At 42.3% G+C, this 25060-nt stretch overlaps 1 protein-coding gene across 1 annotated transcript; it reads left to right on the top strand.

The window, feature by feature from the left end:
- The first annotated feature begins 423 nt into the window (after positions 1 to 423).
- Positions 424 to 25060, top strand: LOC140272978 (ras-related protein R-Ras-like). The gene is made up of 4 exons (XM_072368506.1): positions 424 to 553; positions 20915 to 21023; positions 22532 to 22650; positions 24900 to 25060. Exons 1-4 carry the CDS (start codon positions 486 to 488, stop codon positions 24985 to 24987), a joined length of 384 nt encoding a protein of 127 aa, XP_072224607.1. The 5' UTR covers positions 424 to 485; the 3' UTR covers positions 24988 to 25060.

The raw sequence follows: 25060 nt of genomic DNA, 5'->3' as shown, positions 1-25060 counted from the left end.
TTAATCAAAGAACATTCTTGGCCCATACAAGGTGCTTTATACTGCAATGCTGTGTATTACAAGTGTATTACCAGTATTCTTCCTGCTACTTCCTTTATACTTCCTATTCATTCATTGCCACCCAGCAACTTAATATGTGGTACAGTGAATAAAAAAAAGTAAGTTAAGTTCAAAATATTAACACAATCCCTTTCAGCGCCACATTTAGTTTATATTGTATTTCATGTTTAATCACTGACAAAAATGACCTAACTCTAAAATGAAGGTTTGAGCTACTATTTAGGTATGTGTCAGCTTTAACGTGTAAAAAGTATTCATTAACAAGTATTGGTATGTTATGTTGGATCTTGTGTTATGTTTGGAACATTCTGTGCGTCTAAATGGAATTTAGTACTAACAAACTGAACACCACAGACTTAAGTAACGTGTGTTTGTATTTGTGTGTGTCAGTCTTGGATACAGCGGGTCAAGAGGAGTTTGGTGCGATGAGGGAGCAGTACATGCACTCAGGAGAAGGTTTCCTACTCGTGTTTGCACTCAATGACCGGAGCAGGTAATGGCAGTTTTGCTGTGTGTATGTGTCTATGGTTCTAGCCTGTTAATAGACATAGTATACTAAATGTTTTGTCCGTACAATATATATATATATGTACAATATGATGTTCATCATGGACAATACTGCCCATCCTCTACACAACATAGTTATGGATCATTGGAGTGTGTTCAGTCAATAGCCATACGCAACATCTGCATGCTATGAATAAAAAGGTGCTGCAACATTTTATTTAATATAGGTCATTTCTAATTAAGTTTTTCATTTCATTATACATTTGGAAATTAGTGAAGTTGACTACATGCCCATCCTCTTTGCAAATTGTTACCAAACTAATACAGCCACTGGAATAACCATGCACAAATACTAGAGGGACTTTTATGCTTCACTCTATACCTTTTAAAAGAACATTTTATGAAAAACAATATGGAAGTGTCTTCAGATCTCAATTTTTGACCCTCTATTGATCCTTAAATTGCGAGGTTGGATGTCCCTTTTAAACTTGATGAACTTTAAAGTACACTGATGCAGTAATGCAGTAGTTGAAAGTGTACAGGTGCCAATCATTTCCCTACAGAGTAGTAACAAGGAACTTGGCAGGGTTGTCCCCTGTTGTCACTGCCACTGAGCCTATGGTAGTTGCTCTCAGGTCAAATAATGGGCATTAAGAGCAGGTCAGATAAGAGCAGGCCAGCATTAATGGTCTCTTTATAACGACTTGTGTTTTATGACCAAGTCTTGTTGACCACTCAAAGCATTGTTACACTGTGCATCCAACAGGTTCCCCTTCATCTCCGTTTCAGCGCTTTTCTGCGGTACTGAAGACAGTGACTCTGTAGCCTACCCGTGTGTCTTCTATAACACGCTATCATAAACTACCTCTGCCTACTGCCAATATTATTTTTCCCTCCAGAAAATGTGCATACAGACAGCCAGACACTAACGTTAGTCTAACTGCCACTTGCCTTGCTGGTGTGAGGGGGTGGCTACGGGAGGGCTTGATGGGGAGAGGGCGGCCGAGCTGGATGGTAACTCGTCGTCACTAGTAACCGTACTTAATATGTCGGGAGTTTCCTTGCGTTTCTTTGTGAAGCAAAGCTTTGGTTTTTTTGCTTTGTTTTGTCGTGTTTACATTTCATATTAGCTGTCCTCTGTGTCTGTCTCATTCATTGCTTGCTTGAAAATCTTTTTTCTGCGGTGTCAGAGGTCACCAGTACTTGATACAACGGTGGAGTACAGCTTTTACTGCTGACTCGTGTCTTTGTCCTCCAGGGCCTGCTGATGAGGCCGATGTATGTCTGGGTGGAAGTCGTCCACTGGTTCTGGCACTCTCTTTCAGTGGCTTGCGTGGATCCAGGTTGCTCTTTCTGCAACCTTAACAGCTGTGTGAGTGACCAGTAGCACCTGGAATGGACCTTGAGGACGTCCAGTGTTTCCTGTAAAGCTCATTTACCACCACCCAATCACCTGGTTTGAGTGAGTGTAGAGGTGTGTCAGCTGGGGATGGAAGGGCTGCTTGCGCTGTCTGTGAAACTTGAGAGAGAACAGTGGAGAGGTTCTGACAGTAAGACAACACAGCATCATCACAAATAGATGTGAAAGGGAGGGGTCTGTTTACAGGTCCCACTCCCAAGGTTGGAGGTCTGCAAAACAACATTTCAAATGGGCTAAGATTTACTCAAGATATTTTCCTCATTCTCATATAGGTGTGCACAAATCATACATGACTGACAGTATTTCTGTGCATATGAACTGAACCGTTTTGAGAACCAATGAGCAGTGAGTGCATTCAGCATCCCCCCTTTTTACCAAAAAAATAATAGCGTGCGCACAGGGGAGTTGATCAACAATGATTCCTGTTTTCTGAAAAGATTGAAAAACAGGCTTAATCCCTTTAATTGCTTCAGGCTTCAATGGGTATTGTTTTTACACGGCTAATACTCAGATTTAGGGGTGACAATTACTGATTCACAGCCTTTTATCAGCCCCACATCATATTTGCCTTTATCCAAAAGATCAGTGAACACTTCAGCCAACATGGGTAGCGAAGACAGATCTGTTTCAGATAAAAAGCCTGCTTCAAAATGTGATCCTGTGGTGGGAACTTGTTCCATAGTTCTTTGACAATGCATTGTGCTCGTAAGTAACCTGTTTTCCCAAAATTATTAACTGAAAGGTGGGAAAAGCCTTAAAAGCTTCAGATATTAAGTGAGCATAAGTTCCTGTCTGTATGGAGGAGAATTTCTCTTAACAAGCAAGCATTTCATCATTGCAGAGAGCAGAAAAAGGTGTCAGCAAGCTTTTTCTTCATTGCAGTGTGTGTTGTGTGTTACCCCCTTCAGTTGATCACTCTGCTGGTGACGACCCATCCCTGTCAACCAACCCCTGTCAGTCTGAAGCGGAAACATCTGTAGCATGTGTCAGAGTCCCAGCCTCCAACAGGGAACCCTCTGCACATCTTTGGCATAGCGTCTGACATCAGCCAGTCGCAGATGTTCAGTCCAGCTCACATAAATGTTTTTCAGTTCATGCACCACGTCTGGTAACAAACCTTTAATGATTGCATCTCAGGCCAAGTTTTCCCAAGGGCCTGTTTCTGATGTGTTTAGTTTTTCTGGGCGTTGGTAAACGCCATGAGTGATCACCACTTCAAGAACTCGATGAATAAAATCAGTTGATTTTTGTTTGCAGGTGTAGATTGCAGTCATGTTGCTTTTGGTCGGGAATTCTGTTCTACATTTGTCCGTCAGTGAAGTAACAACAGCCTTATATTCATCATTGTCACCGTTATCCCAGTCAATATGTCTCAGACGTGATTTGGATTAGGCGGAACAGAATTAATCTTAGCGAGGTCAATAGGCTTGACCTTTTTTTGCCAGAATCCTTCTGAGTTGCACTCCAGTAGGGCAGAAGACAGCCAATGGGGTGCCTGTAGCGCAGAAGAAAGAGCAGTCGCCCATCAATCGATGGTTCGACTCCGGCTTACCCGGGCTACATGTCGAAGCGTCCTTGGGCAAGACACTGAACCCCACGTTGCCCACCGATGTATCCATCAGTGTATGAATGGTTAGAAACCACGTAGTTATGTATAGATGTATAGACTTAAGACGTGCTGTATGAGTGTGTGTGAATGGGTGAATGTGGCATGTAGTGTTAGAAGCGCTTTGAGTGATCAGCTAGACTAGAAAAGCGCTATACAAGTACAGTCCAATTTACCAATTGGTTAGCAAAAACACTCCCAGATTGGAGGAGGTCAGGCAAATGTTTGGTCGCCTCCTCAACGTCCTGGTTGGACCAGTACTGGAAAACAAGGTTCGGACCGTTGGGGCCCATTACCTCAACCATAGGGAGTGTCGCTGTTGTGCTGGACTGTGTTCCTTTTTGTCGAGTGGTGGATGGGTTCGGTTCTTCCACCTCTTGACTGGGCTGTTCAGGCTCTGGTGGGCCTGGGTGCAGGACAGGGTCCACTTGACCAGGTGTAGATTGACGGTGGTAGGGTAAGGCGTCCAGGCCTGGGTCAGGCACACACAAAGAGCTCAAATCTGGGCACACAGAAGGGGAAACGAGGAGAAGAAAGTTTAGGTTTAGTGTATGGAGGAGATTTTTCAGATACAGAAGCATTGTCAGTCCATCCCCCTATAGTACCAGGGTTATCATTTCTCCCCGCCGTTTCTTTTGCACACTGCTTTCTTTGTCGCCTTTCACACTCCTCTTGCCAATATTTTAAACATGCTATATGTTTCATAAAAGTTTCCAGGTCTTTCTTACAGACTGCCTTTTTTTATTTTTTTAATTCTTCTTCCTTCTTTTACAGCTTCTTCTCAATTCTCTCTATTACAGTGGGGCTAAATGACCCTCCCTCTGGAAAACCCATGTATTTTATCCATTCACGCACACACTCCACTCTCTCGGGCTCATACCTTTTTATCATAAAGTCAAAATTTTCTCCTTGGGGAGGGGGTAGGACTTTGGAACCACTTACTTGGAACCTTTTTTTTTTCTTAAAAATGGGGGAATATATTCCTTTTATTCTGCCAACGTCTTCACAGAATCCAGTGAATCAGCTTCACTGGCTGCTCTGCCTCTAAATACTTCACAAGTTAATGAGCAGTCCTCCCTTCTCAAACGGTTACAAGAGGTAGGAGGCTGGAGCCTTTGCTCCAGGTTGGCCAAGACACTGGTTCGTCCTGTTGTCCTTGGAGACCAGTCGAGGGATCCTGTCGACAAAGCCGGGATTGTGGTGGAAAAAATTAATGATTATCCAAGCACTGTTAAGGTGTAAAGCACCCAGGCAGGTTTATTGAACAGTTCTTGTACAAGAGAGAGCAAAACTTCAACACAGAGCACCTGTGTCAGAGTGTCGCTCCCTCCTGCTCCACCACTCAAAGTCACACCAAAACGCTCCACTCAGTTTTGCTCCCCACTCACCAAAAAAATGTATTCCGCTCCGGTGAAATTGCTCCATGCTTGCTCAAATTTTAAAGAAGGAGCAATTCATCCGGAGACACACTGCATGGCGTACGTGTAGTGGGTTTGTTGCCTGACACAATGAACGATTTTTGAAGTGCAGGCTAACAGTTTTGTTAAATGTTCAATTCAATTCAGTTTTATTTATATAGCGCCAAATTACAATAAATGTCATCTCAAGGCACATAAAAGATACAGTCCAATTTAAGCCAATTGGAGTTAAATTAATTGTAATTATAATCCAATCAAATCCAATTAATTAATTTCAAAATAATCCAATTAATTCATATAGAGCCAATTCAAAAACAATATCCTAGCTAAGGAAACCAACAGATTGCATTGAAACGTCTCTTCAGTCCAATCTCCCGTCCTGAGGGACGCTCAGGCGACTGTGGAAAGGAACGACTCCCTTTTAACAGGAAGAAACCTCTGGCAGAACCAGAATCAGGAAGGGTGGCCATCCGCCTCGACCAGCTGGGGTTTGAGAAGACATAAAAGAGGAGGAAAAACACCATAACACCATTCAAAGGATACCTGTTGGAACAGGGAAACACAAGTTAATGACCACAGTCACATGTACATAATGTCATTTGAGAAATTAAACTGGGGGAAAAAGAGAGCAAAGTGAGGAAAGGTGACAGATGAGGTCCCCCAGCAGTCTAAGCCTATAGCAGCTTAACTATGGGATGTTTCAGGATCACCTGAGCCACCCCTGACTATAAGCTTAGTCAAAAAATAAAGTTTTAAGCCTAATCTTAAAAGTGGAAAGGGCGTCTGCTTCCCGGACATTTACTGGCAGCTTATTCCACAAGAGAGGGGCCTGATAACTGAAGGCTCTGCCTCCCATTCTACTTTTAGAAACTCTGGGAACAACAAGTAAACCTGCAGTTTGGGAGCAAAGTGCTCTGTTTGGAAAATATTTTGCAATGACATCTTTAAGATGTGATGGAGCTCGGTCATTAAGAGCTTTATATGTGAGGAGAAGAATCTTAAATTCTATTCTGAATTTAACAGGGAGCCAATGAAGAGAAGCTAAAACTGGAGAAACATGATCTCTCCTGTTAGTTCTCATCAGAACTCTGGCTGCAGCATTTTGGATCAGCTGGAGGCTTTTCAGAGAATCTGTGGGAAAGCCCAATAATAAAGAATTACAGTTGTCCAATCTTGAAGTAACAAATGCATGGACTAGTTTCTCTGCATCACCCTGAGACAGGATGTTCCTGACTTTAGCAATATTACGAAGGTGAAAGAAGGCAGTCCTAGAAACCTGTTTTATATGCAAGTCAAATGAAAGATTCTGGTCAAACATAACTCCAAGGTTCCTCACTGTAGAACTAGAAGCCAAGAAAATACTATCTAGAGTAACTATATAACTAGACAATTTCTCCCTGAAGCACTCAGGTCCAAAGATAATGACTTCAGTTTTGTCTGAATTTAGAAGCAAACAGTTCTGAGTCATCCAGGTCTTTATGTCTTTAAGACAGGCTTGTAGTCTGACCAACCTATTGGTTTCATCTGGTTTCATAGATAAGTACAGCTGAGTATCATCAGCATAGCAATGGAAATTTATGCCATGCTGTTTAACAATGTTACCTAATGGAAGCATGTATGAAGTAAAAAGAATCAGTCCAAGCACAGAACCCTGAGGAACTCCATGACTTACTCTGGTGTGTAAGGAATATTTTTCATTTACAAGAACAAACTGGAATCTATCAGATAAATATGACTTAAACCAGCCTAATGCAGTTCCTTTAATCCTAATAACATGTTCAAGTCTCTGTAACAGAATGCTGTGATCGATCGTATCAAATGCAGCACTGAGATCCAACAGGACAATCACAGAAACAAGTCCGCTATCAGAGGCTAAGAGGAGATCATTGGTAACTTTCACCAGTGCTGTTTCTGTGCTCTGATGCACTCTGAATCCTGACTGAAACTCTTCAAACAGATTATTTCTATGTAAATTATCACAAAGTTGGGCTGCAACTATTTTTTCAAGAACTTTAGACAAAAAAGGGAGATTGGATATAGGTCGATAATTTGCCAAAACTTCTGAATCAAGAGTAGGTTTTTTAAGTAAAGGTTTAATTACAGCAACCTTAAAAGTCTGAGGTACATATCCTGTCAACAAGGACAGATTGATCAAGTCCAACATGTAAGTGTCAATTAAGGGGAAAACCTCCTTTAACAGTCTAGTTGGGATTAGGTCTAAAATACAAGTTGATTGTTTAGAAGAGACTATTGCTGTTGTTAGCTCAGAAAGATCAACTGGGCAGAAGCCTAGTTAAACACAAATCAGGTTCTAAAGATACTTCTAAAGCTGCTGCACTTGATGATAAATCAGTGATAATAGTGGGAAGGATTCCATTAATCTTCTCTCTGATAGAAACAATTTTATTGATAAAGAAACTCATGAAATCATCACTGCTGAGAGTTAAAGGAATACGTGGCTCAACAGAGCTCGGACTCTTTTTCATCCTGGCTACAGTGCTGAAAAGAAACCTGGGATTGTTCTTATTCTCTTCTATCAATGATGAATAATAAGCAGTTCTAGCTTTACGAAGGGCTTTCTTATACGTTATTAAACTATCTTTCCAGACTAATTGAGACTCTTCTAAATTAGAGGAAAGCCACTGTCTCTCCAGCTTTCTTGCAGTCTGCTTTAACGCACGCAGCTGTGAATTATACCAAGGAGCCAACCTAGTCTAATATAGAATTAAAGTTAATATTTAGGTTGTCATTTTCAACATCTACATGAATATTAAAGTCACCCACTACAAATGACTATTTGTTCTCAGCACTAACTGTGATGACAAACTCTTGAGTTTCTGTCACAAGGGCCACATGGTCGATACACAAGAAGAAATAGAAGAGGTTTTTGTGATTTCCACTTTGGGTGGGAAAAACTGAGAATCAGAGATTCAAAAGAGCTAAAACTAGTCTTTGGTCTGGGACTGATTAGTAACCCTGATCTGAAGATAGCTGCTACTCCTCTGCCTGTGGTTTAAGGAACATGAACATTCAAATAGTCAGAGGGAGTTGATTCATTAATGCTAACATGATTCCCCTGTTGCAGCCAGGTTTCTGTAAGACAAAACATTTAAATATGATGATCACAAATCAAGTAATTTAGCAACAGAGAACCATGTAGACAGCCAGTGGTTGAATGATAACAAGCTAAACATGTCATCACTGGTCAGATTTGGCGGGGATCCAGAGAAAACTCCCACATTGTTTTGGAAAAATTACACATTAATGCAACTTTGATTTTAGAGACCTCTGATTGGCGTAACCAGGTGTCATTACAGCTAACGTGAATAACTATTTTACCGTATTTACGCTTATCCTTAATCAGCAGTTTCTAATAGGATTCTCCATCACCCGCTCTGGCCCCTGGAATACATTTGACTATGGTTGCTGGTGTCTCGTATGCCACATTTCTGACTATACAGCTGCCAATTACTAGGGTTTGTCAGGTGACACCCTGTATTTCTGGGTTAAGTACTTATTTCCCTGCAGACACAATTACAAGTGACACACTGTAAAAATCTACTGCTACATACCTGATGTTAATATGCATCTATGAGAGAAGATTAATTAACACTAATGACTAATCATCCTTGACACTTGTATGTTAACATAACTTTGTGATTCGATCATTTCTATAGCCCTTGCCTTAATAGCACACTATAGTGACACAGCTTTAGATACATAGATGCTGCTTGTTCTGAAGCTATGAGCAGTTTGGAGAGGCCAATTTTTTCATTAAATTTTTGATCCTTTGAACCAGATAATGCAGGCTTAGAACATTATGGACTATGCAGAAATAGACATAAAAGAAGCTGATAACAGGCCCGTCAGAGTGAGTCATCTTCTTTTAACTTAGCTGATTGAGGTGCCCTTAAGCAAGGCACAGTACACTCATGCTCCCCGGGCGCTGTGAATAGCTGCCCACCGCTCCAGTGTATGGCATCTGTCTCTATGAGTGTGTGACCATGTGCATGTGTGTGTTCAACAGGTTTAAGACCATCTGTACCAGACCTATCTAACCCAATAGAGATGCTTTGTCTGACCCAGTTGTTTTGTCTTTATGTGTCATTCTAAAGTCTTGGACTGTTCAAGGACATACATTGTGTTTGTATGAGTAGAGTGGAAAAGTACCAGCTAGGAACATAGGTTATAGTAAAATATAGAATAGAAATACGTAATGTCTAAGAACAAAGCCAATTATAACTTTTTCTATTCTTAGGCTTCTTCTTCAGTTTCTCTTCCATGTCTATCTCTTTTTTCTTTGGGGACCAAGGGTAAGAAGAAGGGTAATGAAACAGAGATACAAAGAAATTAGATGAGAAGGCGATAATTAAAAGAAGAATAGAATAGAATAGAAATGTATTATCATTGTCATCAGATACAATAAAATTCGGTGCACTCACATAATGGACTCATTGAAATAAATATAAAAGACCCATTGAAATGGATAAAATGAACAATACAATAAAATAAGTACATTCTCACTGTCTCTTTCACTCTGTAACATTCATGTGATTCATCCACTATGCCATCATCTTAGTGCCATTGTATGCATTAGGAATTAAAAAACACAGTGCAAGATATGAAGTGCAGAGCATTGTACAAGTGCAAGTATTGAGGTTACTGACTGATGCTGACAGATGTTAGTGGGTTTGTTTTCAGATCGGAATTGAGTATGGTGATGGCTTTTGGGTAGAATGTGATCATGAATCTTGTAGTGCATGTTCTGATGGACCAGTAGCGTTTCCCTGAGGGCAATGGTTCAAACAGATAGTTGGCGGGATGGAATGAGTCTTTCAGGATGTTGTGTGCCTTCTGCAGGCATTGGGAGTTGAAGCTGAAGTCAATGGTTAGTAACTGTTGGTTTATGATATTTTGGGCATTTTTTTATAATCCTCTGCACTGATTTCCTGTCTGCGGCAGAGCTGCTTCCATGACAAGACAGGATGCCGTAGGTGAGAACACCCTCTATGGAGCTGTGGTATTTCAGGTGATGTTGTGAGAGGTTGGCTCTCTTGAGTGTGCAGAGAAAGTATAGCCATTGCTGTGCTTTCTTAACTCTTTATGTGGTGTTTGTTGTCCATGATAAGTTTTCTGAGATGTGTATTCCCAAGTATTTTTAGCTAGCCACTCTCTCTACCCTCTCCCTGTTGATGTGTAGTGGTGTGTGGGTGTCCTGCTTCTTTCTGTAATCGATGATCAGCTCTTTTATTTTTTTTAATGTTGAGGCTCAGGTTGCTCTCTGTACACCACTCTATCAGCCTTTGTACCACCTCTTTGTAAGCAGACTCATCACATTCGGTGATCAGTCCCACTACAGTTGTGTCATCTGCAAATTTCACAATGGTGTTGGTATTGTGATATGGAGCGCTGTCGTATGTGTACAGAGAGTAAAGAAAAGAGCTCAGCACGCAGCCCTATGGGGCCCGTGTGCTGAGTGTCAGAATGGGGAGAGATGCAGGCTGCTTGGACTGTCGGTACCCATCAGCTGCTTCTGGAGTCCCACTGGCCAAAAAGGTCCAATAGGACTCCTTCTTCAGCTTGACGGCTTCCCTAACTGCTCGTGTCCACCAGCGTGTTTGTGGGTTGCTGCCTCAATGTCCCCCACCTACCCCGGAACATGGTTGAAGCTCTGCCGGAGGTGGGAATTAAAGCTCCTTCTGACAGGGGATTCCGCTCCCAGCAGACCCTCAAAATATGTTTGGGCCTGCCAGGTCTGATCGGCATCCTCCCCCACCAGCGGAGCCAACTCACCACCAGGTGGCGATCAGTTGACAGGTCCGCCCCTCTCTTCACCAGAGTGTCCAGGTGATATGGCTGCAAGTCCAACGATACAACCAAAAAGCTGATAATCGAACTGCGTCCTAGGGTGTCCTGGTGCCAAGTGCTTATATGGACACCCTTATGCCTGAACATGGTGTTCGTTGTGGACAGTCCAATCACCCCCTTCCAGGTCTGACTGTCATTGCCCACGTGAGCATTGAAGTCCCCCAGCAGAACAAAGGAGTCTCCTTCAGGAGCACTCTCCAGTGGCTCCTCCAGGGACTCCAAAAAGGGTGGGTGCTCTCACCTGCTGTTTGGTATGTAAGCACAACCAACAGTCAGGACCCGTCCCCCTACCCGAAGGCAGAGGGAGGCTACCCTCTCGTCTACCGGGGTAAACCCAAATGTACAGGCACACAGCCGGGGGGCAATGAGTATGTCCACACCTGCTCTGCGCCTCTTACCACAGACAAGTCCAACTCCTCTCAAGGAGAGTGGTTTCAGATCCCAAGCCGTGCGTTAAGGTGAGTCCGACTATATCTAACCATTAACATAACTATTCAGGCCTGCTCAACCTCGCACACCAGCTTGGGCTCGTTCCCCAACAGAGGTGACGTTCCACGACCCAAGAGCCAGCTTCAGTAGCCGAGGATCAGACTTCCAAGGTCTCCGCCTTCGGCTGCTACCCAGCTCACATCGCACCCAACCCCCTTGGCCCCTCCCACGAGTGGTGAGCCCATCGAAAGGGGAACCCGCATTATGTTTTTGGGCTGTGCTCGACCGAGCCCCATGGGCACAGACCCACCCCCAAGCTTGGCTTCAGGCCTCAGGGGTAGGGAAGTTCCCTTCCGTGTGTTCAAGCTCCTCAACCTATTGCTAAAGGAAAGGAAACCCTCCAAAGGAAACCCATTTCAGCTGCTTGTATATGCAATCTCGTTCTTTCGGTCACTACCCAGCTCTCATGACCATAGATGAAGGGTTGGAACAAAGATGAACCAGTAACTTGAAGGCTTTGCCTTCCGTCTCAACTTCCTCTTCATCACGACAGACAAGACCAGCGCCCTCATTACCACTGACAATGCCCCAGTCTGATACTCTGATACTTAAACTCCCCAACTCATCCCCAACCCGGAGATAGCATTTCATCTTTTTCTGGTTGAGAACCATGGCCTAGGAAGAGCTGACTTTCATCTCGGCTGCTTCACACTCGGCTGCGAACCCCTCCAGTTCGCACTCAAGGTCCTGGCTTGAAGAAGCCAACAGAACCATATCACCCTCAAAAAGCAGAGATGCGAACCTGAGGTTACCAAACGATATGCCCTCCTCTACACAACTACACCTTGAGATCCTGTCTATGAAAATTACAAACAGGATCAGTGACATGCAGGCACAGCTCTTGCTTTGGTGATACAGGGATAGATCATAAAAGCGGCTAAAAGCGAAAGCTTTTTAATTACTTCAACGACTTCCACCAAGGTGATTGACAAATCTTCCCCCAAGTCAGACTCTGCCTACTCAATGGATGACATGCCGGCTGGATTGAGGAGATCCTCAAAGTTCTCTCCCTGCTGTTCGACAATATCCTCAGTTCGGCTCAGAGGTTCTCCAACCAGGTCAAGCACAACCTGGGAAGGTCCCTGCTTTCCCTTTTTGAGCCGTCGAACACCCTTGAGGCCAGCTGAAAGTTCTTCTCCATGGTTTCCCTGAATTCCTCCCACACCTGAGTTTTAGCTTCAGCGACCACCAATGCTGCAGCCCTTTTAGACGTTCAGTATCTGTCAGCTGCTTTAGGAGACCCCCGAGACAACCAAGCCCGAAAGGCCTCCTTCTTCAGCTCGACAGCTTCCCTCATCGCTGGCTTACACCAGCGTATCCTCTGGTTACCGCCTGACAACCTTCAGGCCTCTTGGAGGGAGCATCCACAATGGATGTCCTGAGCATGGTCCATTTAGTGTCCATATCTCCAATCTCCTCTGTATGTGAGAAAAATTATCCTGAAGGTGTGAGTTAAAGAACTCGTGGACAGGGGCCTCTACCAGACAATCCCAGTTCACCCTCACTACCCGTTTGGGCTTACTTGGTCTGTCCGGTAGTCTCCCCCCCACGCAACAGTTCTAACTGACCACCAGGGGGTGATCAGTTGACAGCTCTGCCCCTCTCTTCACCCAAGTGACACGGCTGCAGGTCTGATGACACGACTAAAAACTCAATCATCGACCTTTGGTCTAAGGTGGCCTGGTACCAGGTACAGTTACAGTTGTGCTCAATATGGTGTTTGTAATGGACAAAAGTCCAAAAACAAGACATCATTATTCAGATCAGGGAAGCCGTTCCTCCCAATCCCACCTCTTCAGGTCACTCCATCGTTGCCAACATAAGCATTTAAGTCCCCCAAGAGAAAAATGGAATCCCCAGGTTCCACACCCTCCAGAACACCACCCAGAGAGTTCAAGAAGCCTGGATAATCTGAACTGGTGTTTGGTGCATACGCACAAACAACAGTCAGAACCTTCCCTCCTCTGACTTGCAGCCACAGTGAGGCGACCCTCTTGCTCACTAGAGAACTCCAACATGGAGACGCTCAGCTGGGGGCTTTTGAGTATGCCCCCACCTGCCTGATGCCTCTCTCCTTGGGCAACTCCAGATTATAAGAATCCAGTAACTCTCCAGGAGTTTGGTTCCAGAGTCAATGTGGATGTGAGCTGTTGTGGAAGTTTTCAATCGCTTCCTTCCTAATACTTCTGATGAGCAATGAAATAGAGAAACTTACTTTTTCTGCCGGCCGGCTAAGTTTTTATTCTTCGTTGCAAGGAAAAAGATCAGTCCACACCATTCAGCAGCAATGGTATGAAAAGATACAGACAAAAGGAACACAAAGGATTTATACCTGGGGAGGTGGGCTTTGTTCTTGAGGTGTGTAACCACACCTCCAGGGGGGGTAGGATGCAGTCTTGATGATAAAACAATTATCTTGTCTGAGTGTTAATTAAGAAGTAAATAGTTTAAAACAATTAGCGTGTCTGGGTGATACAAATGGTTAATGTGGATTGGAGAGTCTGTCAGTCCTGAGACAGAAATTTTACCATCACAATTCTCCCTTTTGATTATTAATTAATCATTATCAGAAAACAAACTGAAGAAAAATAAAATAAATGAAGAAAGCTAAATGAAATGGGAGTAAAAAAAAATAAAAAAATAAAATAAATAAACAAATAAAATAAAATAAAAGAAATAGTCACAACTTAGTATCCGATACGCTAATTCACGCAGATTTCAAAATGTATCATCATGGCAGTTGTTTAGAGGAGATCAAAACAAAACAAACAAAGCAACCAAAATAAAATAAAATTTACAGAATGTCAACATCAGAGTCAGAGTCTGAGCTGGGGTAATGATCAGGGTCAGGAATATGAAGAGAGGTTGAATTTTGATCAGCATAATTGGCATCGGCATGAACATATGTGGAGGAAGGAGTCATTCCTTTCATGAGCACATTAGACAGGCATTTCCATATGCATGGAATGAGGGTGCAGAGCAAAAAGAAAATCACTACATAAGGGATTATCATCGTTAAAAACCATGCTGGCCATCCTTGGCCCAAAGATTCCAGCCAAGGGAACCCTGAGTCATTTATTACAGGAGGGAGTTGAATGGCATCTTTCATGTGTTTGATAATGTTGGTAATGTTCTCATAATCGTCGGAGTGGTTGTCTTCAATTCCAGAGGTCAACATGACCGTGTTAACATCTGACAGCATGTTAAGTAGGGCGTCATGTGGGTCTGGTGGCCCATTGACTATGACTGTGAGTTGTCTGTACATATCCGAGCTTGGATATTCAATTCCACACCAATACGTGCCTGCATCAGTGGGTTTGGCATCAGAGATGGTAATCTGGGCTCCGTTGGAATTTGGAAGTTTTGTTATTGTGAAGCGGGGATTTCTGTTTGGAGCAATGGTTTTGTCAGTGGTGGCAACGATCAAGTGCCAATCGTGTGGGCCGCAGGGGTCTCTGCATAGGTATTTGTCATACTTGGCATAATATGCCTGAACCCGTCCTGATCGCCAAATTTCAGGGTAAACGAGGCAGGTGAATGTTGCACTTTGACCTTCAGTCAAAGTGACAGTCCTGGCAGGTTCGTAGGTGTAAGCCTCCATCAGCTGTGCCAAACATGACAGCATCAGAATCAGGTGATGCATGGTGGGGTTGGGTGGAACACGACTAGTTGGTGTTTGTTGAATTGACAGAGTTGCTTCCTCGTGTTGTCCTCCTCGGCGTCTGTGCGTCCTTGCACCGTCCTCTTTGGCGTCTGTGCGTCCTTGCACCGTCCGTCCTCTTTGGCCTCTGCTCGTCCTCGTGTCGTCCGTCACCGTCCGTCCTCTGTCGATCAGGTTGGCAGCTGGGCTCCTCCGTTTGCTCGGGGATCTTCCTGCAGTGGCTGGCGTGCACCCACGTTGCCCTTTCGGCTATCTTCGCAATGGTATGCATTGTCAGAATGGATCTCGTCACCGTTTGGAATTCCAGTGCCCCCTTCTGAAGTCGTTTCTCACCACCCAGGTTGGAAATCTGCAGAGAGAGAGAGAGAATAAGTTTTTTGCAATATTGTAGCATATATCCTCACATAGGCCAGTGGAGGGGAGTGGCCTGGTTACAGGTTTTACTCCCAGAGATGGAGGTCTGCCAAAATTGAAATTTTGATTTCAGAGTGCCATTTTCTCGTTTGTCAACGTCTCTACTGGCAGGGTGTTATACACAATGTTGTCTGAGGTTAATGGTAAGAAATTTACTAATTTGGGTTATTGCAGAATTGACAAAGTGAGAGCCATTATTGCTGCTCAGTTTTGGTGTAGTTGTAGTTCCCAGATGGGGAGTAATCTCTGTTAGCAGAGCCTTTGCTACCACTTGGCTACTCTGGTGTTTTGCTGGAAATACTTCAATCTATTTTGACCACGTCAACTATTACTAAGCAGCGTTTCTTTCCTTCTGCTGGTGACAGTTCTATGAAATCCAGTGAATTAAGTGTTCGAATGGTCTGTCTGGTGATGGGTGAGCGATGTGTGTGACTGCTTTGGTTTTACCTGTTATGCGTTGCACAAACCATACGCGGGTGACTGATCTTCTGCTGCATGAACTGAAAATTCTTTGGTGAATCAGTGCTGGGTTATGGCATCCATCATCCCCCCTTTTGACACATGGTCCAATCCATGTGTCAATTTCGCGAAATGAGGGAAAAAATGTTTAGGTAGACAAGGCTTATTATCGGTTCCTCGCCACACATCTTCCTGTGGCGTGGCAAAAGATTGCACCGTTGTGAAAGAGGTGGAAATAGTGACAGGGATCAATTATAGTGGGTAGGAGTGTAGCTTCTTTTTCAGCAGCATCCACTCTTGCATTTCCTTGAGAGACAGGACCTGTGTTGTTAGTGTGAGCAAAGCATTTACAAACAGAGATTGACTTTTTGGAGTAGCTGTGACTTTGTCATGATGGAGAATGGGTTTGCCGTTAGATTTTAGGAATTGTCTGTGTTTCCACAGAGTGTCAAAATCTTGGACAACCCAAACATGTGTCTGGAATCAGATTAGATGGTTACTGCTTTGTTGTTAGCTAGTCTGCATGCCTCTGTCATTGCTATCAGTTCTGCCACCTGTGCAGAATGGTGAGGAGGGAGTGAGCTGGGGAGAAGAGTTTCATGGTTAGTGACAACAGTAAAACCAACTCTGTTGTGACCCGTTTGTGGGTCACGTGAAGCTGATCCATCTGCAAAGAGAACCAAATCAGGATTTGTTAATGGTGTTTCTTGTAGATCAGGCCTTGGTGAGCAAGCCTGTTGGAGGACAGCAACACAGTTATGCTGTTCTCCATCGTCTGGTGTGGGGAGCAGAGTGGCAGGGTTTAACACATTACAGCGTTCGACAGTAATGTTAGACATTTCTAAAAGTACTGTGTTGTATCGTAGCCAGCGTGCTGTGGAGAGGTGAGAAGTCTTTTGTTCAAGTAAAATCATGGACACAGCATGTGGGACCAGGAGAGCTACATCAGAATAGGCCACAATATCACTGGAGGCCATAACTGCCTTTTCAGCTGCCGCCACATATCTGAATATATCTTGGGAGACCTGCAGCCACGGGGTCCAGTTTTGAAGAAAAATAAGCTACAGGCCGCAGCTTATTTCCATGATCCTGCAACAAAACAGAAGTCATACATCCATCTTTTTCATCTACTGTTTGAATGAACGGTCTGGTAGGGTCAGGCAGGCCCAAAGTTGGAGTGCTTTGTAAAGCAAGTTTTAGTTCTGTGAAAGATTGTTCTGCTTCAGGAGTCCATTTGATCTCATGTTTTGCTTGCAGGCCCTTGCCATGAATGAGGGAGGCGAGTGGAGCTTCAAGAATGGCATAGTTAGAAATGAATTGTCGACAGTAAGAGTACATACCAAGAAATGACATCATCTGCTTCTTTGTGATGGGTTTTGGAAGGTTCTGAATTGCATCCACTCTTTTTGGTGAAAGAGTTTTACCTTCAGAAGTGATGACATGACCTAAGAAGACAACCCTTTCCTGGACAAATTGGAGTTTTGTCAAGCTGGCTTTGTGACCAGTTTGTGCCAGATGTTTCAAGAGTGTGACTGTGTTGGCTTCACACTGCTCTTTAGTCGGACTGCAGATCATGAGGTCATCCACATACTGTAGCAAGGCAGTGCCTGGGGAGAGAACAAGAGATTCCAGACTTTGTCTGAGAGCCTCATTGTAGATGGTGGGACTTTCACAGTATCCTTGGCACAGACGTGTGAATGTGTAGCCCCTCCTATTGAATTTGAAAGCAAACCAGAATTAGCTTCCTGGGTGACCTGGAACACTGGAGGTGTCTGAAAGGTTGACCACTGAAAAGAATTTTGCATTAGTTGGTTGCATCACCTGCTTGCAGATCCTGAATATAGCGCCAGTCTGTTGGTTGATCTTTGCCTCTGATTTTAAACAAAGGCGTGTGTATTGGAGAATCGTTACGTGGAACAATTACTCCTGCTGCCTTAAGAGACTCAAAGAATGGTGGTATATTATCAATGGCTTTTTGTTTAAGTGAGTATTGAGCCTTGCAAGGTTTAAAGTCTGATTTTAGAATGATGACAACATTTTCACAATTTTTGACAAGGTTAACATACTTTCTGTTGACTGTTCTTTGTGTGTGCACAAAAGATGTCAGTGAAGGTGAAAAAATAATAGATCTATCAGATGTTTGCCTTTCGGCTGTAGGCTTACACAATTTCATAACTGGGCTCAAATCTTCCCAGCTATCCGATGTGTGTTTTTCTAGTGGGATGTGTGGGACTGAGTAGTCCATGGTGTACATGTTACGTTGAGCTGGTGTGAGAGAGACTGACACAGTGCATTTATGTTCTGTCCAAAGAAATGTGTGTCAGTGTTAGTTTGTCAAACCTCTCCCTTAACCAGCTTTCCTCGTACGATTCGTCATATTCTGGTGACAGATGGGAGGTACACTGCAGGTCCTCTTTGGCCATGAAGTCTGTTGAGGCTGTTGAAATGATGTTTTTTGCTGAAACAAACTCAGGGAAGGTTGTTAGTGGTTGCAGATGCATATGTCATGTTCGAGGTGTGGAAGACAACTGGGGTTGGGATTATCATTTACACATCCAGTTCCTGTCTGTCAGGTTACTGGGACAGATTTTAGAAAGCAACATTTTTATTATTTTTTTTAAAAATCAGTTTCTCTTCTAGTTTTTCCGTTTTTCTTTGTTTTTTTTTTTTTTCTTTTGTTTTTTTTCTTTTAAACTAAGGGACCCCCCTATTGGGAATCTGAGCTCATTTGTCCATAAATTTTTATATTTTAACCTTTTATCCCCAAATCTCTTTTTCATAATTTCCACAATTGGCCCCTCCGCAGACTGGACCGCTTCTACGGAAAATTTACTCCCCATTCTGAATGAAGAGGTCGTACGACGAGAGCCAATTAGTTATGCTACAACTGGCAAAAGCGACATTTCGATTTCAGCTTCAAATGACAAATAAAGCTAACTGTTTCCATTGCTATAAACAGATAAATAGCGACATTTCGATTTCAGCTTCAAATGGCGAATAAAGCTAACTGTTTTGATTGCTAAAAACAGATAAATAGCGACATTTCGATTTCTGCTTCAAATGACAAACAAAGCTAACTGTTTTGATTGCTAAAAACAGATAAATAGCGACATTTCGATTTCTGCTTCAAATGACAAACAAAGCTAACTGTTTTGATTGCTAAAAACAGATAAATAGCGACATTTCGATTTCAGCTTCAAATGGCGAATAAAGCTAACTGTTTTGATTGCTAAAAACAGATAAATAGCGACATTTCGATTTCTGCTTCAAATGGCGAATAAAGCTAACTGTTTTGATTGCTAAAAACAGATAAATAGCTGGCCAACTGTGAAGACTATGAGAAATGAAATTGTTGTCTAATTAAAATCCAAATTTGAAAGAAAATGCAATAAGTCAATATTTCAACACTCACCAGACGAGTTTCACTGAACTCTGTTCTTGGAACCCCGGTGGCAGCGACTCAGGACGTGTTACCGGTTAGCCCTCCCGTCTCACAAATTAATCGAGGTTCGGAGGCTGGAAATGATCTATTTCTCCAGGATGGCCTGTCGCTTTCCGTGCCTCGTCCTGAACGGCTGCTCACGGGGTCCAGCCAACAACGCCAAACTGTTGTGGAAGTTTTCAATCGCTTCCTTCCTAATACTTCTGATGAGCAATGAAATAGAGAAACTTACTTTTTCTGCCGGCCGGCTAAGTTTTTATTCTTCGTTGCAAGGAAAAAGATCAGTCCACACCATTCAGCAGCAATGGTATAAAAAGATACAGACAAAAGGAACACAAAGGATTTATACCTGGGGAGGTGGGCTTTGTTCTTGAGGTGTGTAACCACACCTCCAGGGGGGGTAGGATGCAGTCTTGATGATAAAACAATTATCTTGTCTGAGTGTTAATTAAGAAGTAAATAGTTTAAAACAATTAGCGTGTCTGGGTGATACAAATGGTTAATGTGGATTGGAGAGTCTGTCTGTCCTGAGACAGAAATTTTACCATCACAGAGCACAACTATATTGAGACCAATTTGCCATGGGAGACCCTGCCAGGGCCTAACGCCCCCAGACAACACAACTCTCAGGATCATGGGGATAATCAAACCCCACACACATTACATGTGAATGACTCTGATATTTCTAATATTCTACTCTGCCTTAGTTAATATTGCGCTGTTAATTGATGTTCCAGGTTTTTTTTTTTCAGACCACATACATAACATACATATATGTTACATGGATGGCAAGAAACGCCTGTTGTTTGAGTTATAGAGAATCACTGAAGAGGATGAATAAAAGAATATCTTATCCATGAATCTCTACGCGGGATCTTCAACCCATTTTGATGGCATCAGCCAGTGGATTTTTGAAAGTTTAGAGGGGCTCAATTTCTATACACCCTGGAATCTCTAACCCGGAGTGACACTGCATCAAAACCTTTTCACGGCTCTTCGTATTTTGTTTTTCATTTTCTTTGTTGTGTTGAAACTACACATCATAATTTCTGTAGCTAGGAGATTGTTTTCCACATTTTCACCTGCATTGTCAGTTAACTTCAGCATTTCAAAATTGCTAGGCGTCCACAATACACTGGTGAGTTCATATGCACCTCTTTTTTTTCTTGAATAATGGCTATTTATATATGTATGTGGACATTACGTCCAATTTAAGTCCAATAAGTTTTGTTATTTGACTACATGTGTGTACTGTCTGATCCTGAAGCAGAAAAAACATTTAAAAAGGTAGACTGATGTCTTATGACACTGGAATTTACTCATATAATAACGGAATTTATTATTAAAGTGGACTTGTTAAACAGTCTTTCTTTATCTGAGCTTAAGAGTGGATCTGAAATATTTTGAATGAACAGGTAATGGGGAGCGTACTTACATGGCTTTTGTTGTGCTGCTCTTGGTAGACTGCTTTTGTCAATATTGAAATTATCTTTTATCTTACATCCTTAAGTTATCCTAAAACATAAAATATATATATATATACTTCTTCTTTCTTTATGTCTTCCAACAGTTATCATGAGATCCATAAGTTCCACACCCAGATCCTGAGAGTGAAGGACCAAGACGACTTTCCAATGGTGCTAGTTGGAAACAAGGCTGACCTGGAGCAGCAAAGAGTGGTAACACCCTCTCTCACGTGATACCAGCTTCATCACTGTTCCTGGAATATAATGGAGTGCAGGCATACATACTCTAGAGCAGAGGCCTCCAACCTTTTATCTTCTGTGAGCTACTTTTACACAATAAAAGTGCTGGAGACCTACTCCTGTTTAGTAACATTTATTCACATAGCTAACTTCCATATAGTACCAGTGAATAGGTTTGTTTTGCACATAACACATTCAAAAATGTTAATACAGAACACATATTGTGTATAACTTCAATTCACAAGCATGTGCATGTTGTCTTAAAACAACCAGCTGTGCTGTATCATTGCAGTCCACAGACTAATCACACTGGAGTGAAAATCAGGACCACTTGTTCATATCTGACTCCAGCTGTCTCACTGCATCCACAGACAGCACACACACCCTCCGCGCCACAGTTTTCACACCAAACTGAACATCGTCAACAGACAGACTGAATCTCAGTCTTATTTTTATGTTTTTATTTTTATAATGCCATAATTCTGCCACCGCAGTCATAGCCTCTTTAATGATCCCGCCATCAGTGAAGGGCTTTTTGTGCTATGGCAGGATGCACTCGCCTTCTGTATCAATCTTTTAGTAAACAAGATTGTTGTTTACGTAATGTAGTTTTAAGCTCTTTTATCATTTCTTTACAGTCACTGCTTCCCGCTGGAAAGTTCTAGGAGAAGTTGCTGTGAACGATGAAATGCCAGTCTACATTGCATCTTTTACCAACTACCAGGCTTGTGCCATTGATCAGACACACGTTTGTAATTCACATTTGTGAAACAAAAGTTCTTTTCCCATTCCGCGTGACAAAAAAAATATGTTTTTGCCTCTTACTGGCGTGACTGAACTCTGCTTGTGTCATTGTTGCTAACAGCCTGGCACCTGGTCAGCCTGCTCCCTCGCCCCACTCCAATGACAGACAGCAGTGCAGCATAAATGTTTGATTGACAAGTCCATCCATCCATCCATCATCTACCGCTTCTCCAGGTATCGGGTTGCGGGGGCAGCAGCTTGAGCAGGGAAACCCAGACGTCACTGATTGACAAGTCGTTGACAAATAATCATTTAATCTCGGGAGAGGGAATGGAAATTTAGACTCATTTTACCAAGTGTCAAATTATATGTTATATTATTGACCCCTTGGCGAGCCACTGGAAAGGGCCTCGCGATCGACATGTTGGAGACACCTGCTCTAGTGGGAAACTCCAGCAATTACATCATTGTTTGTCAGGCTTCTGGTTCAGTCTTTCATCAGTTGATACAGAATGATATGATGATCTGGAAACCTACTGCTTTGACAATGGAGGGTTGGAAAACCACTGCACTATAGACTATAGACCCCTAAGAAAATCTAGTGCATTTTAACGATATCTTCCAGGTGTTACCTTGCCTTATAAATTGCCATATACAAATATGCTGGTGGACCACACATTATTGCAGTGAATTTTCCCTGATTGCGGATGGGACTTTTTTTTTTTAACTTTCTGCAGATCTCCAGGGAGGATGCTCAGGCATTTGCCAGAGAAAACAGGATCCACTACATGGAAGTTTCTGCAAAGAATCGCTACAATGTGGATGAAGCCTTCTTAAAGTTGGTGCATATTATCAGGTTGACCTCTTAATTATTTCTCTTAATTTTAGTGAACAGGCTAGTTCAGCACCTAGACTCTTACAATGAATGCATGCTGTTGTAATATATGCAAAATAACATCTGGATGGTAACATAATTTGCTTTTGCTGTGAAGAAAAGAGTTGTCGGACTCACCTTTGCAACCTCTTATGTGGAATTTATTAACAGGAACAACATAGAAACATATTACATGGCAGCGTACACAGAATTCCCAATGACAACAGTTTGTGAGATCCTCTTATACTGCCTTATGACATTCTGTGTGTACGTGGCCAAAACCCAATCTCTGTCCAGCACCACTGTGTCTGAGATTGCCATGACATCTTCCATCATCACTTTGACAGAGAACATTCTGACCCTGAATAATATGCGGCGTGAGCAGCGGCTAGGCCCTGCTCCCTCCCCTCTCTTTAAAACCTGTATATACTTTTTAGCATCTATGGCACCTTTTCAGATATGCAAGTTGCCAGTTCCATAGGAGCTAAAGGTCCATAAGAGCTAATGAACCCGATACCATCAGAGAAGATGACTTTTGAACTAATGCTGATAAGAAGTCGGATGGTCCCTCTCCTCTTTAGTATGGAGAATGTGGCACCCATATTTTCCAATCAGTGTGACCACAGAAAGATTTTTAACTTTACCTCAGTCTATTTTAAAAAAACTTTGGCCCAGAGAGGACAGCAACATTTGTAGATCATGTTCACAATGTCTACTTCTTTGCATGCAAGAGCTTTAACCTGCATATGTGGTGGCGTGGTGAACTGTGTTCATAGACCATGAATTCTGGAAGAGTTCCTGAACTCATGCAGTGATTTCCATGACAGAATAATGCCTGTTTTTAATGCAGTCCTTAGACTTAGACTCAACTTTATTGATCCCTTTGGGATGACTCCCTTAGGGCAATTCAGTCTCCAGCACCTTATATTAAAGAATAAAGAATATTAAAATATTAAAACACAAAATTAGATAACAAAATATACACTCTTAGAAAATATAGAAATAAACAGTGGATAATTGACCAAGGTATTTTGTGAATTTAAATTGACTTGAATTATTGCACTGTGGTCCTACCCGAGAGCCCAAAGGTCACTGCCATTCTATTTCGATTTTTGGCCATAGACTGCTAAGAAGGGATGTAGAGCAGTCATATGCCAATAAGCAGGTCGTTGGTGTGATCCCAGGTTTTCTCATTGGTTTAATTCTTGATCCTGGAAGAGTCCTGTATGAGTTTGTGTAGATGAGAACATGGTTTGTTGTGTAAAAGCACTCTGAGTCGTCAACTTGACTAGAAACCCATATTTTATTTGCAACAGATCACTGAAAACATATCAGATGTTGAAAATGTTATGTTATGTTATGTTTATGCATTTAGCAGACGCTTTTATCCAAAGCGACTTACAGATAGGCAGATAGGGTAAAGGGGTCTTGCCTAAGGACCCCTACTGGAGATAGTACCTTTCATGCAGGGGCTTTGAACCCAGATCTCCCACATGAAAGGTGGCAATCACACCACTACACAATGAAAATGAGACATTCTATTGTTTACATTTTACACTGTTCCCCAGCTTTTTTGGATTTGAGGTTGTAAAATGGCATTCTTTATTCCAAATCCTTGAATATTTTTCATTTTACTACTCTGTTTAGGTGATGTGTTTGTCATGCCACACATTGAAATATTTTTTGTCCACTTTTATGCTTTAAGCCAATGACAACAGTTCCCTTGAGATGATATTCAAATAGCAACACTGTTCACATTGTAAAGTGATCGCTGATTGTAAACGCTGGGTTTACAATCTAGGAAGTCCATTTGAAAAAAAGCACCTTCCCTCGTGACATCTCATAGAGCTGCAGTGACAGTTGCACCTAATAAAACCTTTTTGTCATGCCTCACTGAGTACCAAAGTGCAGCCTCATACTAGTGACGATGTTGACTAATGAATAAACAAGAATATATCTGAAATCTGGATGTAGTGTCATTTTCTAAATCTCTGTTAAATTTGGTTTTAGTATCTCCTCCATAGTAGGGAACAAAAAATAAATAAAATAAAAATGACAAGGATTATTTAAATCTCACAAACAAGAACCCTGCTCTTCATATCTTTTAAATCTGCATTAGTCAGTAACTTGAATAACACTGAAATGGTGTGATGTCTGCGAGACATTGTGCTCCCACTCTGACCAAAACCTGTGATTGATTATTCTCTGTTTCCTCTCTTCCTAATTCACAGACATTTCCAGAAGATGGAAAGCCCCTCTCCGCCAAATCATCGTATAGGGAAAAAGAAAAGTGGTGGCTGTCCGTGTGTCATCATCTAGATACTGTTAATATAGACACAAAATTCTGCTTTAGCTTGTATAAAATGGTGTGTGTGTGTGTTGTTTTTTTTTT

This window comes from Leuresthes tenuis, unplaced genomic scaffold (assembly GCF_036924035.1).
Source record: "Leuresthes tenuis unplaced genomic scaffold, fLeuTen1.0.hap1 SCAF_17, whole genome shotgun sequence".
NCBI classification, from domain to species: domain Eukaryota; kingdom Metazoa; phylum Chordata; class Actinopteri; order Atheriniformes; family Atherinopsidae; genus Leuresthes; species Leuresthes tenuis.
Note: the sequence above shows the minus strand (reverse complement) of the source record. Positions and strands in the feature narration are given on the sequence as shown.